Below are 17,290 nucleotides of genomic sequence, written 5' to 3'. Positions count from 1 at the left end.
ACTTCCCCACTTGGGTGGGGTGGCCTTTTATCTATTTGGTCTTGGGATGTGGCTGCCATGGCCCAGATCTCTGCTGTTCTGGCTTAAACTTTTAGTGTAGGAAGGACATGGGATTTGGGGAGGTTAAGATCCAGGTCAGATCAAAGTTTGTAAAAGGAGCTGAAGAAGTGACTAGGCATATTGACATGTGCTAATCCAGAGATTTCCAGAAGTTCAGGTATTTGTATAATGCCAACCTCTCCCTAGGAACCAGATGGGACAGCGCCCATGGACTTTTTTTATGTGATGGGAGATTTTTATTTAAAAAAGGAGTGGGGAAAGAACACAGGTTCAGGGACCAAACTATAAGACAATGCAAACAACCTGGGAAATGAAATGAGGGTTATGAAGTTGTGGGATCATGTGGGTGATCCTCGGAATGTCAGAGCTGAAATACTTTTTTCTTTTTTTTTTTTTTTTTTTTTTTGCCAGTCCTGGGCCTTGGACTCAGTACCTGAGCACTGTCCATGGCTTCTTTTTGCTCAAGGTTAGCACTCTACCACTTGAGCCGCAGTGCCACTTACGGGTTTTGCTATATATGTGGTGCTGAGGAATGGAACCCAGGGCTTCATGTATATGATGCGAACAATTTAACATTAGGTCAGATTCCTAGTCCAAGAGCTGCAACACTTTTTTTAAAAAATTTTTTTTCCAAATTTTTATTATCAAACTGATGTACAGAGAGGTTACAGTTTCATATGTTAGGCATTGGATACATTTCTTTTACTATTTGTTACCTCATCTCTCATTCCCCCCCCTCCTCTCCCTTTCTCTTTCCCCCCATGAGATGTTCAGTTCACTTACACCAAACAGTTTTGCAAGTATTGCTTTTGTAGTTGTTTGTCTTTTTTTAACCCTGTGTCTCTTTATTTTGGTATTCCCTTTCAATTTCCTAGTTCTAATACCAGTATAGACGGTTTGCAATATACTCAGATAAGATTACAGAGATAGTGTAGATGCAACCACAGGAAGGTGATACAAGAACATCATCAATAGTAGAAGCTAAAGATACACATGGCACGTTGAAAGTAGTTATAATTGTGATATAACAATCATTTCCATAATATGGAGTTCATTTCACTTAGCATCATCTTATGTGATCATAAGGGTATAGCTATTGGGCTCTTGTGATCCTTTGCTGTGACTTGCCTAAACCTGTGCTAATTATTCCCTATGAGGGAGACCATAGAGTCCATGTTTCTTTGGGTCTGGCTCACTTCACTTAGTATAATTTTTTCCAAGTCCTTCCATTTCCTTACAAATGGGGCAATGTCATTCTTTCTGATAGAGGCATAAAATTCCATTGTGTATATGTACCACATTTTCTTGATCCATTCGTCTACTGAGGGGCATCTGGGTTGGTTCCAGATTCTAGCTATGACAAATTGCGCTGCAATGAACATTGTTGTGCTGGTGGCTTTACTGTGATTTTGTTTGTGTGTGTTTTTTTTGGATAGATACCCAAAAGTGGGTTTGCTGGGTCATAGGGGAGTTCTATATTTAGCCTTCTGAGGAATCTCCATACTGCTTGCCAGAGTGGCTGAACCAGTTTACATTCCCACCAACAATGAAGTAGGGTTCCCTTTTGGCCACATCCCCTCCAACAATTGTTATTGTTAGTTTTCTTGATATATGACATTCTTACTGGGGTGAGATGGAATCTCAATGTTGTTTTGATTTGGATTTCTTTTATGGCCAGTGATGTAGAGCACTTTTTCATATGTCTCTTGGCCATTCTCATTTCCTCATCAGAGAAGTCTCTTTGTAAGTCTTTAGCCCACTTGATGAGGGGGCTATTGGTTCTTTGCGGTTTTGTTTTGGAGGAAGGTAATTTTTTTAGTTCTGCATATATTTTAGAGATGAGGCCTTTGTCCGTTGAATGGCCGGTAAAGATCTTCTCCCAGTCTGTGGGCTTTCTGTTTATCTTGCGAGCTATGTCCTTTGCCATGCAGAAGCTCTGCAGTTTGATGCAGTCCCATTTGTCCAACCTTTCTTTGTTAAGGAAGTTCTGTCCTGTGCCAAGGAGCCCAAGTGTTTCTCCTACTCCTTCCTTTAGTGTTTTCAGGGTGTCTGTTTTGATTTCGAGGTCTTTAGTCTATTTGGAATTGATTTTGATGCAAGGTGATATATAAGGATCTAGTTTTAGTTTGTTGCATGTGTTGAACCAGATTTGCCAGCACCATTTGTTAAAGGGGCTATCTTTCTTCCAAACTATTGTTTTAGCTCCTTTATCAAAGATTAAGTAGGTGTAGTTCTGTGGGTTCATTTCTGGGTCTTCAATTCTGTTCCATTGGTCTTCAGGCCTATTCTGGTGCCAATACCAAGCTGTTTTTATTACTATAGCTTTATAATACAGCTTGAAGTTGAGTATTGTAATTCCTCTAGCATTGTTCTTTCTGCTTAGGATTGTTTTTGCTATTCTAGGTCTTTTATTGTTCCATATGAATTTCTGGATTGCTTCCTCTATTTCATTAAAAAATGGTGTTGGAATATTAATGGGTATTGCATTGAATTTGTAGATAGCCATTGGCAATATTGCCATTTTGATTATATTAATCCTCCTAATCCAGGAGCATGGGAGGTTTTTCCATTTCCTTAGTTCTGACTTAATTTCGTTTTTCAAGGTTTTAAAGTTCTCCTCAAAGAGGTCTTTCACTTCTTTGGTTAAGGTTATTCCTAGGTATTTTATGTTTTGGGGGGCTATTTCAAAAGGAGTTGCTTTCCTGATTTCAGCCTCGGTCTTCAGTTCGTTAGCATAGAGAAAGGCCGTTGATTTTTGAGGGTTTATTTTATATCCTGCAACTTTGACAAAGTTTTGGATCAGGTCTAGTTGCTTGGGGGTAGAGTCTCTGGGGTTCTTTAGGTATAGGATCATGTCATCTGCGAAGAGAGAAAATTTAACTTCATCTTTTCCTATTTGGATCCCCTTTATATTTTCTTCTTGCCTAATTACTCTGGCTAGGAATTCTAGTACTATGTCGAAGAGCAGGGGAGAGAGAGGACATCCCTGCCTTGTTCCTGATTTTAAAGGGAATGGCTTTAGTTTTTCACCATTTAGAGTTATGCTTGATGTTGGTTTGTCATAAACTGCCTTGATTATATTCAGGAATGTTCCCTGGAATCCCAGTTTTTCCAGGGCTTTTAGCATAAATGGGTGCTGGATTTTATTGAACGCTTTTTCCGCATCCAGAGATAAAACCATGTGGTTCTTTACCTTGCTCCGGTTGATGTGGTAGATTACATGAATTGACTTGTGTATATTAAACCAACTTTGCATCCCTGGGATGAATCCAGTTTCATCATGGTGTATGATTTTTTTGATGACCTGTAGAAGTCTATTGGCCAGAATTTTATTGAGAATTTTTGCATCTATGTTCATCAGGGAAATCGGTCTATAGTCCTCTTTCCATGCTGACTCCCTGCCTGGTTTTGGGATGAGGGTTATACTGGCTTCATAGAATGTGTCTGGTAGTGAACGTTCTCTTTCAATTTAATTGAAGAGTTTGGGAAATATTGGTGTGAGTTCTGTTTTGAAGGCCTTGTAGAATTCTGCAGTGAATCCGTCTGGACCTGGGCTTTTCTTGGATGGGAGATCATTTATTGCTGTTTCTATTTCAATACTGGATATGGGTCTGTTTAGAAGGTTTAAATCTTCATGGTTGAGTTTGAGGATATCAATTTTTTCTAGGAAATCATCCATTTCTTCCAAGTTCTCGAATTTGTTGGCATAAAGGTTTGCAAAATAGTCCCTTATTATTTTATGAATTTCGGTTATTTCTGTGATGATGTTACCTGTTTCATCTTTTATCTTGTTAATTTGAGTGTGCTGCCTTCGTTTTTTGATCAGGTTTGCCAGGGGTCTGTCTATCTTGTTGATTTTTTCAAAGAACCAACTCTTCGTTTTGTTGATTCTTTCGATGGTTTTTTCGTCTCTAATTGATTTAATTCTGATTTGATTTTAATTATTTGCTTCCATCTATTGATTTGGGCTTTGGCTTGTTGTTCTCTTTCAAGGAAATTAAGGTGCTTCCTTAAATTATTGAGTTGCTGTTTTTCCAGTTTGTTGGTGTATGCACTCAGAGATATAAATTTTCCTCTGAGTACTGCCTTTGCTGTGTCCCAAAGGAGCTGGTACTTTGTGTCCTCATCTTAGTTGAATTCCATAAACATTTGAATTTCCGTTTTAATTTCTTCAATGACCCACTGATGGTTCAGCAGTGTGTTGTTTAGTCTCTATGCGTTGTAGGATTTTCTGTGGTGGCTGTTTGAGTTGAGCTCTAATTTTATTCCATTGTGGTCTGAGAGAATGCAGGGAATGGTTTTGATTCTTCTGAATTTGTACAGATTTTCTTTGTGTCCTAAGATGTGATCTATTCTGGAAAATGTTCCATGTGCTGCGGAGAAGAATGTGTATTCTGTTGTTGCTGGGTGGAATATTCTGTAGATGTCGGTTAAGTCTAGTTGGTTTATGCAATTATTTAGTTCTGTGATTTCTTTGTTCAGTTTTTGGCGTGTTGATCTGTCCAGAGGTGATAGTGGAGTGTTAAAGTCCCCAACTATCAATGTGTTTGGGTATATGAGTGTTTTTAGAGTCAGTAGTGTTTATTTGATGAAGTTGGGTACTCCTGCATTTGGTGTGTAGATATTTAGAATGGTTATATCTTCGGGTAGAAGACATCCCTTTACTAGTATGTAGTAACCTTCTTTGTATCTTCTTACCTTTTTTAATTTGAAGTCAATTTTGTCTGATACTAGGATTGCAACTGTAGCCTGCTTATGGAGGCCATTTGCTTGATAGATTTGATTCCAGCCTTTCACTTTTAGAAGTTGTTTACTTTTGCTGGATAGATGTGTCTCTTGGAGGCAGCAGAAAGATGGATCTTGATTTTTGATCCAACTTATGAGCCTATGTTGTTTGATTGGAGAATTAAGTCCATTGATGTTGAGAGTTCGGATTGAGAGATGATCGTTTGTTCCTTTCATTATCACTATCTTGTTAAAAGCTGTGTTTTCCCATTTCTTGATCTGATGTTTACTATTTAGGGTTCATTTCTCTGTCTGTATTGAGATTTTGATTATTTTCCCTGTATAGTACATCTTTGAGGATTTTCTGTAAAGCTGGTTTGGTGGAGATATATTGGTTCAGTTTTTCCTTACTCTGGAAGACTTTTATTTGACCTTCGGCTATGAATGAGAGTTTGGCTGGGTACAGTATTCTTGGTTGGTAGTTATTTTTATTTAGTGTTTGGTATACCTCATTCCAGGCTCTCCTTACTTTCATGGTCTCTGCTGAGAAGTCTGGGGTAACTCTGATTGCTTTTCCTTTATATGTGATTATTTTCTTCTCCCTAACAGCTTCAATACTTTTAAAGATCTGCCTTATGATTAAAAGGATACATGAGCTTCCTTAAACTTTAGAGGTATTTTCTCTTGTTGGTTGTACACTATTAACAGTTTTGATTAACTACTTTCACAGGGTTGTTTCCCCTGGCCTCTCTCAACTTCTTACATTTCCCACTGTCATTGTCTCAGTCCACATCTCTCACTTCCTGTGTTTGGACCATTGCAGAATCCTTGTCATCTGAGTCTTGATTTGACCTCTTTGATGTGCTACTCTTCTGTTGACTTCTGCCCTCTAGAACTATAAGATGAGACAATAAGTTTGTTAAACTTATCATTCAGATAAGGAACTTACATGCTGTTTTAAATTCATTTTACAAAATCATTGCACAAAACCAGAACACCCCCCCCATCTGACCAACAGACATTTTTCCCCAGCTCCTGTTTCAAGGAATCTATCTCTTCAGCTATCAGATTCTGAAAAGTACCTAGTGGGTAAAACAGTCCACTTTTAGGAATGACTTGTAGTTCTTAATTTCTTCTCCCATCTTCATATCCTAAAAGAATTCTTGAAGCCTATGATTGGATGCTGACTCCTACCTCTTCTGTTACATGAGTGGGACAGTTTTCTCATCTGGGCAGTGAGGATGATGGTATCTGCTTTTCATCAAAATTATGATCATTTTTTTCTGAAACTCACATAGAGCACCAATGAGGATGGCTGGCCCTTAGTAAGTACTCAATAAATGTCACTGTGTCCTTTCCATATTGGCTGTGCAGTTTTCTAAACTATTATCAATCAAGACATTCTTCTTTCTAGATATCTAGTATTTCCTTTAAGCTACCTCCCATCAAGTACAAGTATACACCTTTGTTCTCTTTAGAAGTCCCTTTTTAAGCCCCTGGAGAATAAATAGCTCCCACTACAGCTGTATCTCACTGTCTCCCTTCCTGGCTCTGCATCTCTTGTCCTTTTGTGAAAGTTCTTGAAGATCTATCACTGGCCACTTTGCAGTCTCACTTTGGATAGGCTAGATAGACTAGCTTATCTAAGGAAATACATCCTTGATTGCAGTGTTCCCCAAAAGGAGAGAGTGAAAAGTTTTCATTCTCTCCATGCCTATGAGTGCATGTAAGTTTCTCATGCTCTGTGAAGGTGTGTTTACCACAAGCTGAGATGCAGAGTCTCCTTGGAATGCCTGGGGCACCCTCTTCCACTTACCAACTAGACATTGTGTTGAAAAGGAACTATACAACTTGTGGCCAAAGGAGGTCAGGGTGGAAAATGGGAGAAAACAAGGGAAGAGGTGACACTGTTCAAAATGAAATGAACACATTACTTGCCTTATGTAGCTGTACCTCCTCTGTACATCACCTTTATACTAACTATAAAATAAGAAAAGAGGCAAAAAAGAATGTTCATAATATTTGATCTGAAAATCTTAAATGTTTTTCTTTTTAAACATATTGTTAATTGTTTAAAGACAAATTTAACAAATCTTTAAAGAAAATACACACAGATGCACACACACACATACACATACATTGCATCTCTCTTAGCAAGTGCTATGTCAAGAAAACACACAGTGGTAAACTTGTAATAAGGAAAACAAGTCCCAACTTCAAAAGACACATAGTCTACAGGTGGAAATATACCTGTAAGTAGGAAACGGTAATGTAAGATGGTGAGCAATGTTAATTGCAACTATGTGCCAAGGATAGGGAAATTTACATTAAGGATAAAGCACTTCTGTTTTGGGGGACAGATGAGACATTTGGCTGTTGACCCTATGTGAATTGGACTTGAAGGGTAGGAAGATCAGAATCAGAAGAAAGAAAGGAAGAGTAGCTTTCAGAGAAGAAAGAAAGTGTACAACAAACTTGGAGGATGACATGAGAGAAGAATGGCTAGTCCAGTGTGGCTAGGATTTATACCTCATTTGAGAAGAGAGCTCTAGAAGAGGTTTATAATGGCAATGAGAGTAAGTTTGAAAAAGATCTTGAGCACTAGGCTGAGAAATTTGGCATTGACCATAAAGGCAACAAGAAGCCACTGGAGTATATTTGGCATTAGGTAAGAGGACTGGAATTCCTCTTCAGACAGGCCACTCCATTGTAGAGACAGAAAAACATGAGAATAAGAAACAAAGCAAACAAGTTAATTTGATGGCCTCTTTAGTCATCTCACAGCTAAAACCAATGGTCTGTTCTCAGTCTTCCTTGCACATGTGCTATCTGCATCCTTTCACGTAGTTTCCAGAAATCACTCTGGTTTGGGTTCCTAGGATCTCACAACCTGGGTTACATTGCTTGCTCATCCAGGGGTGTGGCTCCATAGGGATTGAAGACAAGGGTGCTGGAAATCCTAGAGGAGCCAGAAAGAAAGGCAAACATTTTCCCCAAATTAGTAGCTATAGGAATAAGTAGACCCTTTCGTGGGAGGGGAGAGAATAGGACTAAAGGTGGAGGGTCTCCCCATGTTCCTTCTATGTATACTGACCTGCTGGAGAGGTTTCAGGAACCATACTGTTGTTGCCTCCACCTGCTCCAGTGGTGCTGTATTGCCTGTCATCAGAAACCTATCCACACTAGGCACCTTCAATCCCCAAATGGGACTGGAGGTTATCCCAGAGGAGAACCTCAGAAAACAATTTGTAGGGCCCTGTTGCAGATTGCCTAAAGGTAGGACTGTGTTGCTGTTACCTACGATACACAGAAAGATTGGTTGAGGGCAGACAGTGGAGTCTACCACCTCAGCTACAGGGACCCTCCCTTTCCACTTTTGTTTATGAGTGGTCCTGCAATTCTGCTTAATTCAATGCAATGACTTCTCATTGCACGAGGATGCCTTCACTCTTGTCTGAGGAAGTGACACTTAAAAGTCCTATTAGTTGCTGTAGTTTCTCTCAGTGATATTAATTACTTTCACAGCCCTGTCAGAATCCTGTATAGAAACTCTATAACCTAAGATAGTTGTGAATTTAACCACCATAAATATTTAAAAAGCATAAAAAGAAAGAGAAAAATTATAGATACTATCCACTCACTCATACATCCACTCATCCATCCATCCTATTCATCCGATTATATTTATTTTCTACATCTATATATATATCTCTATCTTCTTAATTATATCTATTATCTATCTATCCATCATCTTTCCTCCTCTTTCACTTTTTCCTCCTCCGCCTCTTCCTTTTCATCTCTCTATGTGCATCTAGGTGTGGTTCTGACATTCATTTCTGTCACTGTGGTGAGGCCATATTGACAGCCCAGATTTCCTTTCCTCTTTAGTTACCCAGTTAGTGCATCCTTTGCCCTAAGTGATCACGTCAGTGCTTGAAGACATTCATGTGATGACGTGGTGGAGCAATCCGAACCTTCATTCCTGAAGGGTCTGAGTCCTTAATAGTTTGCCTTTATTACCATAGTCTTCCATTAACTTTTATTTCAGGACTTGAAAGTAATAAGAGGACTTGAAATTAATTAGGGGCTTAATAACAGTGAGAGGTTTCAAACTTCATTTTCTCTGCCTTATTTTATAATAGCATCTACTTTCCCTTGATAACAGAGAGAAATCACCCCAGCGAATAAGTAGCCCCCCCTTTTAACCTGTTAGTAGCATGGATGCTCGGAATAAATGGGTATTAGTTTTAGCTTCTAATATAATGGATGTTCTGTCTCTTGATGACAGGTATTCCTTGACAATTAAGACTAGTCCTATCAGAGGCAGGGGCTGTGTGGACAGGAAAATATTATATGATATCTTATTATGTGCAACAGTGAGAACAACAACCATATTTTTGACTCTCCTTTGTCAGACCTTTGTATTCTGGCCATACACTAGTAGGCCCAACATCCTGAGGGACAGAATCACAACCTCACTGTATATTGTTTCCAAGATATGCTACCATTGAGTCTCCAAAAGTTCCCTCCGTTGTGATTTAGTTGGGGAAGAGGTGTGAATGCTCTCAGTCTTTGCCCCTGGGATGAGACTCCTCTAGGTGGGCGAAGGATTCACAAGATGTAAACGTGCAGGCAGTTTCTGACACATGTGTGTAGTGTCTTTGTAGTTATATAATCGTTTATTGCTCTTGGTGAGGAAAGTGAGCAGGTTCCTATTTGCAGAGATCAAAGAACTATCTGATCTGTGTAAGAACAAGATGTAGTATCTCCTTCAACTCTGACTACCTTGATTCTGCCATGACCATATATTTTTCAGCTGAGAGGTTTCAAACATAAAGAAATGATAAAGTGATAGAAATGCTCATTACCCTAATTACATTTATGTGCTGTATACATGTGTTGAGTTATGCTGTACCCCATAAATAGGTGCAATTATTACATGTCAATGAGGAAAGAAAAAGAGGGTTGGGGTCTAGCTCAGTAGCAATGTGCTTACCTTGCAAGTATAGTGCTTTGAGTTTAATCCCCAATATCCAAAAAAGAAATGACAAAAATACAATTAAAGGATTAAAGGAAAAAGAGAGATAGGAAGAAAGGGGGAGGGATTAAGAAAGAGAAGAAAGAAGGATAGAAGGAAGGACAGGAAGAGAGAGAGAGAGAGAGCATGCACAAAAGAAGCTCAGGGGAACTTGAGCGGATGTGCAGGGAGTCCCATAGATTTAAAGGCACCAAGATTTCAGGAAGGTTTAATGAACTAGAGTAATCTTCCTTCAGAGTAAAATTTTACAGGCATTAAAAGTGTTCACTTCACTGACTGCTGTGGAGCAGGAGCACAGTGATTTATGAATTTGCAGATTATGCATTATCCTTTCAGAGGACAGGAATCCCCTGGGGTTTCCTGCCTGCCTTCCAGAGCCTGAGGATAGAGTGCTTCCTGGCTCTGACCTGCCATCTCCTCTATTGCAGTTGGGTGCTGGAATGGTAGTGGTGGAATTGGAATCCCCTCCTTACGAAGAAGTCCAGGTGTAAGATCAGCCCCACTTCAGGAATTGGGCTGGGTCTTGAGTATAGTCCTCTCTCCAAGCCTTGTGTGTTTTCCATGATAGCACTATCCAGGAGGCACAGCATGGGATCAAAGGAGCCAGTGAATTCAGACCAGGGAAAATTAGGCCTTTTTTTTTTTTTTTGGTAGACTAGGGATGGAGACTTCTGAATGTGGATATTTCCTTTCATGTAAGAAGTGGTATTCAGATTATAGAAAGTCCCTCACCCTAAATAGCACTCTCTCCAATCCAGTGTGGGATTTGAACTCCTTTGTTCCAATGCAGGCAATCCTTAAAGGCAGCAGGAGAGTGACACTACATTGTGGCACAACAGGAACTATTTTCCCTTTGATCGCTTTATCTTATACTGTGCTTGGCATAGGTCAGGGAGAGATGAAAGAAAGAGCGATGGGGAGGGGGTGTTAGTGCTGGCATTGTATGTGTCTGTGGCTGGCCTGAGCCTCTGGGGGCAGTAGAAGACACTAGATGCCTACCTAGGGACCAGAAAACTGGAAGCAGATTGTCAACAAAGACAGAGCCAGCTGATTTTAGAAGAAGCCATTCACATTTCTTATTGTTTCACACACACATATAATACAAATCTATAATGTATAGATAGCATATGATATGATAACCCTTTATCATTGCTACTTGCTTCATAAAACCTTTTCCTAACTCATGGTTGACCACGTTGAATTGTGATTCCTTTATGCTTTCTATTCCATTTGGTATTATATGTGCTTTCTTTCCCACCTTGGCACAGCCCATCTGTATCTCAGTGGGGCTTAATACCCAACCTATTCTTGTTCTTTCCCTCCAGGGCCCACAGGGTTCTGGCACTAAGCTATTTCGCCTTCCCAGAATCAGGTCCTTCCCCTTGTCCCGGTTTAAAAAAAAAAGAAAGAAGAAGAAAGGGCCATGAAACAGGTGAGCACTGAGCCACCTCAGCATATCACAATTCTTTCCACATTTAAGGCCGGCTATTACATCACGGAGGTTTTGCTGATCACATTTTCTGGACTTAATTGTATCTCTTTACAACTCTTATAGCATTTTACACCTTCATACATTTTTATTATTTCTCCTTTTGTTGTCCTACATTTTTATCATCCATCAAAAAGACCTGGTATGGACTTGCCATGTAGGTGCAAAGCATTGTGTTTGGCCTTGGAGATAGAATTGACTAAGACGTGGTTTTCTGATTTCAGAGAAGTCACAATCTCACAGAGTAGAAGTCATACTGACCCAGCAGGATAAAAGCTGGAACTAAGGAAGGTATGAGCAGCATTCTTCTAGAGTTATCAAGTGCTAATTTAAAATAAAGTTCTGTGTGTCATATCTATAGTTCCATAAATATAAATGAGCTTTTCCAGCTGTACTTATGCACATACATAGACTTCTATCTTCTTTTATTTGGTGTGTGTGTGTGTGTGTGAGAGAGAGAGAGAGAGCGTGAGAGAGAATATGTGTGTAGATAGCTTATGAGAAGAGAAAAGTGCTATTTACTCATGAATTATTCCAATTTATTTTCATTTTTCTAGCTGTCTAAAATCCCCCTAGGATTGTAGGCAGTTAGGTCAAAAAGGTACTTATTTGACAAAGCTTATTTGACAAACCTGGGTCTCCTAATAATTTGTCGGTTCTTTTCCCATCACACACCTCCGTTTCCTATATCTCTCTCAAACAACAAAGAATGAAAGTTATCTTCACCCCTAGGCCTTGAGCTGTGGATCTCCACTGGATATCCAGAGTTTCTAGAACGTCTTTCCATTTTCACAAGGGGTGCTCAGTAAACATTTGTGGAGTTTATAAATGAATGATAAACTCCTTGAGGGCAAGGGGATGTTTTTCTCCTCTCTGTGTCCCTACTCACTGCCTTGCATACAAACTCACATAAACACCAGCCTCATAAAGGAGCATCATCTTGGAGCAGAGCGAGTAAGTCTGAGTCATACACCTGCATTGGTGCTGGCTCTGTCTCTTTCTGGATAGGTTTCATAGATACCATTAGCTTAACATTGGATGTCTGCTTTTGTCATTAGTAAAATGGAGATTTCATATAGTACGTGCTTATCCAAGAGGTTTGGTGTGAGCATTGAGAATCATCTAGTGTTCTGTCAGCACATAGTAGTAGGGGTCATTTAATACTTAGCCATTGCTTTTCCCTTATTTGAGTTTGACTGCCACTTTCTGCTCCCATCAGCTGGAGGCTTTGCTATGAATCCATGCCTAGCCACTCCTCCTTTCTTATAAGCCCTACCCCCCCCCCTTATTTTTATTTCTGGGTATACTGGAAGGAAGCTTTTCTTTCTGCTCTGAGTACTGGCCTAGCAGCCTGGGCCTTTGCAAGTGGGGTTCTTGCATAAGATTTCAGTTTTCTTTGGTAATTCTCTCCTCTCTGGAGCCCTCAGGAAGGCTCTGAGTGGTGAGACTGGCTCAGGGCAGGTAGGCTTGCTTTTGCTCTTGGGTTTCGTTTGCTCAGTACAAGATGTCTTAAGCCTAAAGGTTACATTATCATAGCTCTTCATAACTCTATTAATGCCTTTCTGTTCTGGGCTTCCAGGAAAAGGAAGCTTTTAGCCCCCAGTTCTCAGTGTTGTGACTTTTGCTCTGGGGAAAGCTGGTGTTATTTACTGAGGCATCTCCTCACATCTCTCCTAAGGCCTGTTTTGTTCAGGGTTGTGCTTACGTTAAAGGATGGGCTTCTTGGCTAGAGCTAAATCTCAACATAGTAGACTGGCAGGTGTCACTGCAGCCTAGAGGTGGGGCGGGAAGCATGTATGATGGAGTTCTTCCCAAGTGGTAGTCCTCTGGCTGCCGCAGTAAGATTTCTGAACACTACCTGGACTTTGCAGAATCAGATTTGGTCAGAGAACCACAGTTTTACAGCCCCCTGTGATTTTCAACTTTACTTATGGAATCAGAAGGATACTACCATAGAGCCCTTAGTCAAGACTAAAGATGGTTGAGATTTGATCTTGAATCATAACCTCTTGTACTGTTTGTTACCTTGTCCCTCATACCCCTCTCCCTCCTCCCACTTTCCCTTTCCCCCCCTGAGGTGTTCAGTTCACTTACACTAAACAGTTTTGCAAGTATTGCTTTTGTAGTTGTTTGTCTTTTTTTTACCCTGTGTCTCTCGATTTTGGTATTCCCTTTCAATTTCCTAGTTCTAATACCAGTATAGATGGTTTCCAATATACTCAGATAAGATTACAGAGATAGTGTAGATATAGCCACAGGAAGGTGATACAAGAACATCATCAATAGTAGAAGCTACAGATACACATGGGACGTTGAAAGTAGTTACAACTGTGATATATCAATCGTTTCCTCTGTTTGATTATCTCTAAAATATTGTCCAGACCTATCTCCTGTTGTAATCTGTCCACTACCACCAAAGCATCAATATATTTCATTGACTTCTAAGTGATTACTTTGTAAGAGCCTTTAGTATGCTGAGCCTGACAGTGATGAAGACAGAGCTAACAAAAATATAATCCATCCTGAAGTGCTCAAGAGTTTAGCTGAGAAGGCAACTAGTAGAACATCCTCAGGGTATTGAGATAATGTTGAAGAAATGGGAAAATTATTTGTCCTGGTTTTAACAAAATGAACATCTAAAGAGAGAAGACTAATGGATGAGATCATCCTAAGAGCCTATGTGAAGGAGACAGAGTGTATACCACTTCCTCTGGACCACAGGCAGAAAGTACAGGCAGTAATGAGAAGACTGGGACAGGAAATGATGCAACAATGTGATGTGAAATAAAATGGAGGTATGCTTCACAAACTTGCGGGACCCTGAGAAACTTAAGACAACTTAAAGTAGCAATTAAGTTTTTGAAAACTGGGAGAATGACTGGGAAAGTATGCTTGTGCTTGACTATAGACTATCTCAAACATCAGTCTGAAGAGACTGGGTTTCGAGCTTTAATAGAGGAAGCCAGCAAAGATTCCTGGGTCAAAAGGTAAACCTGAATCCTTCTACCAGGGAGGCAAAATAATATTCATAGAAATATGGAAAGATGCACTAGTCTAGAGCCTCCAAACTGCAGATCCATGAATAAGAACAGATGCCCAAGGTATTTTTTAGGAAAAATACCATGAGAGAAGATGGGAAAGGAGCCTAAGAGATTAGGACAGTTGATAGATGAGGCTGCAAGTCTGACCTCAAGTAAGGAGACAGAGGAGAAGAGCAGGAAAGAAGGCTGATTGGGAGTATACTGTAATTCTGTGTAAAGTTGACAAAGCTATAAGGAAGCTTAAAGTTAATGTCACTCATCAGGAGTATTTTGTCATCCAAAAATGACTTTGTAGTGACTTTGTAGTAAAAAGTCAAGTGAAAAAGAATTCTGTTGCATTGTGTGTGTGTATGTGTGTGTGTGTGTGTGTGTGTGTGTGTGTGTGTGTGTGTGTGTGTGTGTGTGAATTCAACAAGTAGAATTATCTGGTACATTGCTAGGCATTTGGTTAGGGAAGATGCTTAAAGGCCTGACTTTGAGTAATAATAAAACTATGGGGGCTGGGAATATGGCTTAGCGGTAGAGTGCTTGCCTTGCATTCATGAAGCTCTGGGTTCGATTCTTCAGCGCCACATAAACAGAAACAGCCAAAAGTAGCATTGTGGCTCAAGTAGTAGAGTGCTAGCCTTGAGCAAAAAGGGATAGTGCTCAGACCCTGAGTCTAAGCCCCAGGACTGGCAAAAGAAGAAAAAAAAAACTATGAATGGGAGAAGCAAGCACTACTGAGTGATCATGGAGAACAATTTGTTGTGTTGATTACTCACTTACTGCTGTTGCTTTTGGTGAATTCCATTCTGTTGTTCTACAAATAGCTATGCTATTGATATTTCTTGCCAACCCATCATCACTATACCAGGACACCACCTGTTAGGAAACCTGAGCTCTCCAAGTGTATCCTCAGAGAGCATATCAATGTTCCAAGCAAACTTGGCCATAGATTCTTATGGACCTATATTGGGCCATGTCACTTGCCTCTGACATTTTTCTTACTTTACATAGACATAGAAAATGGTACTAATGGACTCCATGGAGTGCTGAATGAGAATAAATCTCCAACTGAGCATTTTGTTCTTAGTTAAATTCCATTAAAATGTTCAATAAAATAGCTGATTATTTTTCTTAAATCTTGAATGGATACCTAGAATGGGAAAGTCCCATCTTGATAGCAGAAATTCATTATCTCGGAAAGAGTTTAATGGCTGCTGTGCAAATGAACTGGAGGAAGTTAAATTGTGGAATGGGATGGAGCTGAGAAAAGTAAAATGAGTTGTGCATTAAATTTAGATAAACACAATTATGTGTAACTGGATTATCATGCATGCAGACAGTCTGTGTGTATTCTCCACCTGCAGTTTTGATTAAAATTGATTCAGGTGCAGGCACTTAGTACGCTTGGAGATAGAAGGTGGTACCTAGGCCACTGTCTGGCATATGACAGGAAGGGAGGGCATTGTCCCAGCTGGAGAAATAAGGAAGGCATAGGAACAGACTATCCAATCCAAGAGCACTTTAGAATACTGTTCACCAAATCACAGGCAGCAATAGCTCCCTGGGTTCCTTCCCTTCAACTGGACTCAGAAGTGGTCCTAGAGTCTAGTGAAGTCTAATGACCTGCTTACTGCATGGTGGGGGCAGATGGTACATGACCACTAGCAGATAGCATCAGAGGATGCTGGAAGCTGAGGACTGAGTCTACTGCCATTCAGATATTTCTACTTACTAAGGCCCTATTGATGGAAACACACAATCTCTTTGAACTTCTTCTATAGACAGAATCAGACCCAGTTCCTTCATACCCTTTTAGATCTAATTCTGTACATCAGAGTCATCTTGAGATCAAAAGCAAGCCTGTCCTCTCATCTCTGGGTAGCCCTGGTGGTGAACAAACCAGCTGGCCTGGACCTGACCTTGAGGAAGGACAGATGTGGAAAAACTACTGAGGATACCCAATTAATTCCTGTTGGCATGTTCTATTTCAAATGCACAGCACTGTCAGGATTAAAATAAATGCTACCAGTTATAGGGATGCATTAAATTAATAATCCTCCCCACTCCCCTGTTTGATCCTATAATACCGCTTAACTCAGTAGATAAATACTAAACCTTCCTCTGGGTGATACAAGGTGCATTGTATTACTGCTACCCAAACTAAATTGAGCTTCCTCTTTTCCCTCTTTGTCCCACTCCTCTGCCCTCCCCAAATCCCCTTGCAGGTCATACTGATCCTGACGAAGCTGTATGACTTCAACCTGGGGAGTGTGACTGAGAGTTCTCTGTGGAGGTAAGTATTCTAGAGGTTCTTAAGGAGTTGATCTCACTGGGCTGGAGAGAAATCTCAGTCAATCATTTGGAAAGCCAGTTTTGGAAGGAACTGGAGATCAGCCTCCTGGAAGGCAGTGCTCGTGTCCTTGTGTAGCTGAGCATCACCACTTGTCAATTTCCTTAGCACTCTGCCTGCCACACATCCACCTTGACATCTTACTGTAGCCACATTCCCTCCAAGTGTCTCATTCTGTTTGAAGAAGGCAGGGTCTGATGGGGTTTGGTAGGGATCTAGTCAGAGATTGACTGGATTAGCAAATGTGTTTTATAGAAGCAGAGGCCCTGGATGAGGAAGCCTGCTGCTAAGGACTCTTGCCACAGGTATGAATCTTGGCCTGGAGATTGTTTCCAGGCCTTTGCACCTGGAATGTGCTATGGATCTTGGGGTTTTTTTTGGTATTTTTTTTCTTTTTTGATACTGGGTCCTCATGTATACTTCAGCCCTTTTGTTTGAATCTTGTTTTTGAGAAAGGGTCTCCCTAACTTTTTCTGAGCTATCTTTGAACATGAGACCCTCCTGTCTCTCAAGTAGATGGGCTTGTAAGTATGTGCCATTGTACTTAGGGTGCAGTTTCCACGATGATTTCCCTGCTTACATAGGCCCTTCCCCCACAA

General features: G+C 40.3%; 1 protein-coding gene across 1 annotated transcript in view; it reads left to right on the top strand.

Annotated features, from left to right (window-relative positions):
- Nucleotides 1-17,290, top strand: part of Sorcs3 (sortilin related VPS10 domain containing receptor 3) — a 557,764-nt gene that overhangs the window by 154,282 nt on the left and 386,192 nt on the right. Inside the window, exon 2 of the mRNA XM_048338300.1 lies at nt 16,567-16,634. Coding sequence (XP_048194257.1) covers nt 16,567-16,634 — 68 coding nt within the window. The remainder of the gene's footprint in view (nt 1-16,566; nt 16,635-17,290) is intronic.

Source organism: Perognathus longimembris, chromosome 2 (assembly GCF_023159225.1).
Source record: "Perognathus longimembris pacificus isolate PPM17 chromosome 2, ASM2315922v1, whole genome shotgun sequence".
In the NCBI taxonomy this organism is placed as follows: domain Eukaryota; kingdom Metazoa; phylum Chordata; class Mammalia; order Rodentia; family Heteromyidae; genus Perognathus; species Perognathus longimembris.
This window is presented reverse-complemented; position numbering and strand designations above follow the sequence as displayed.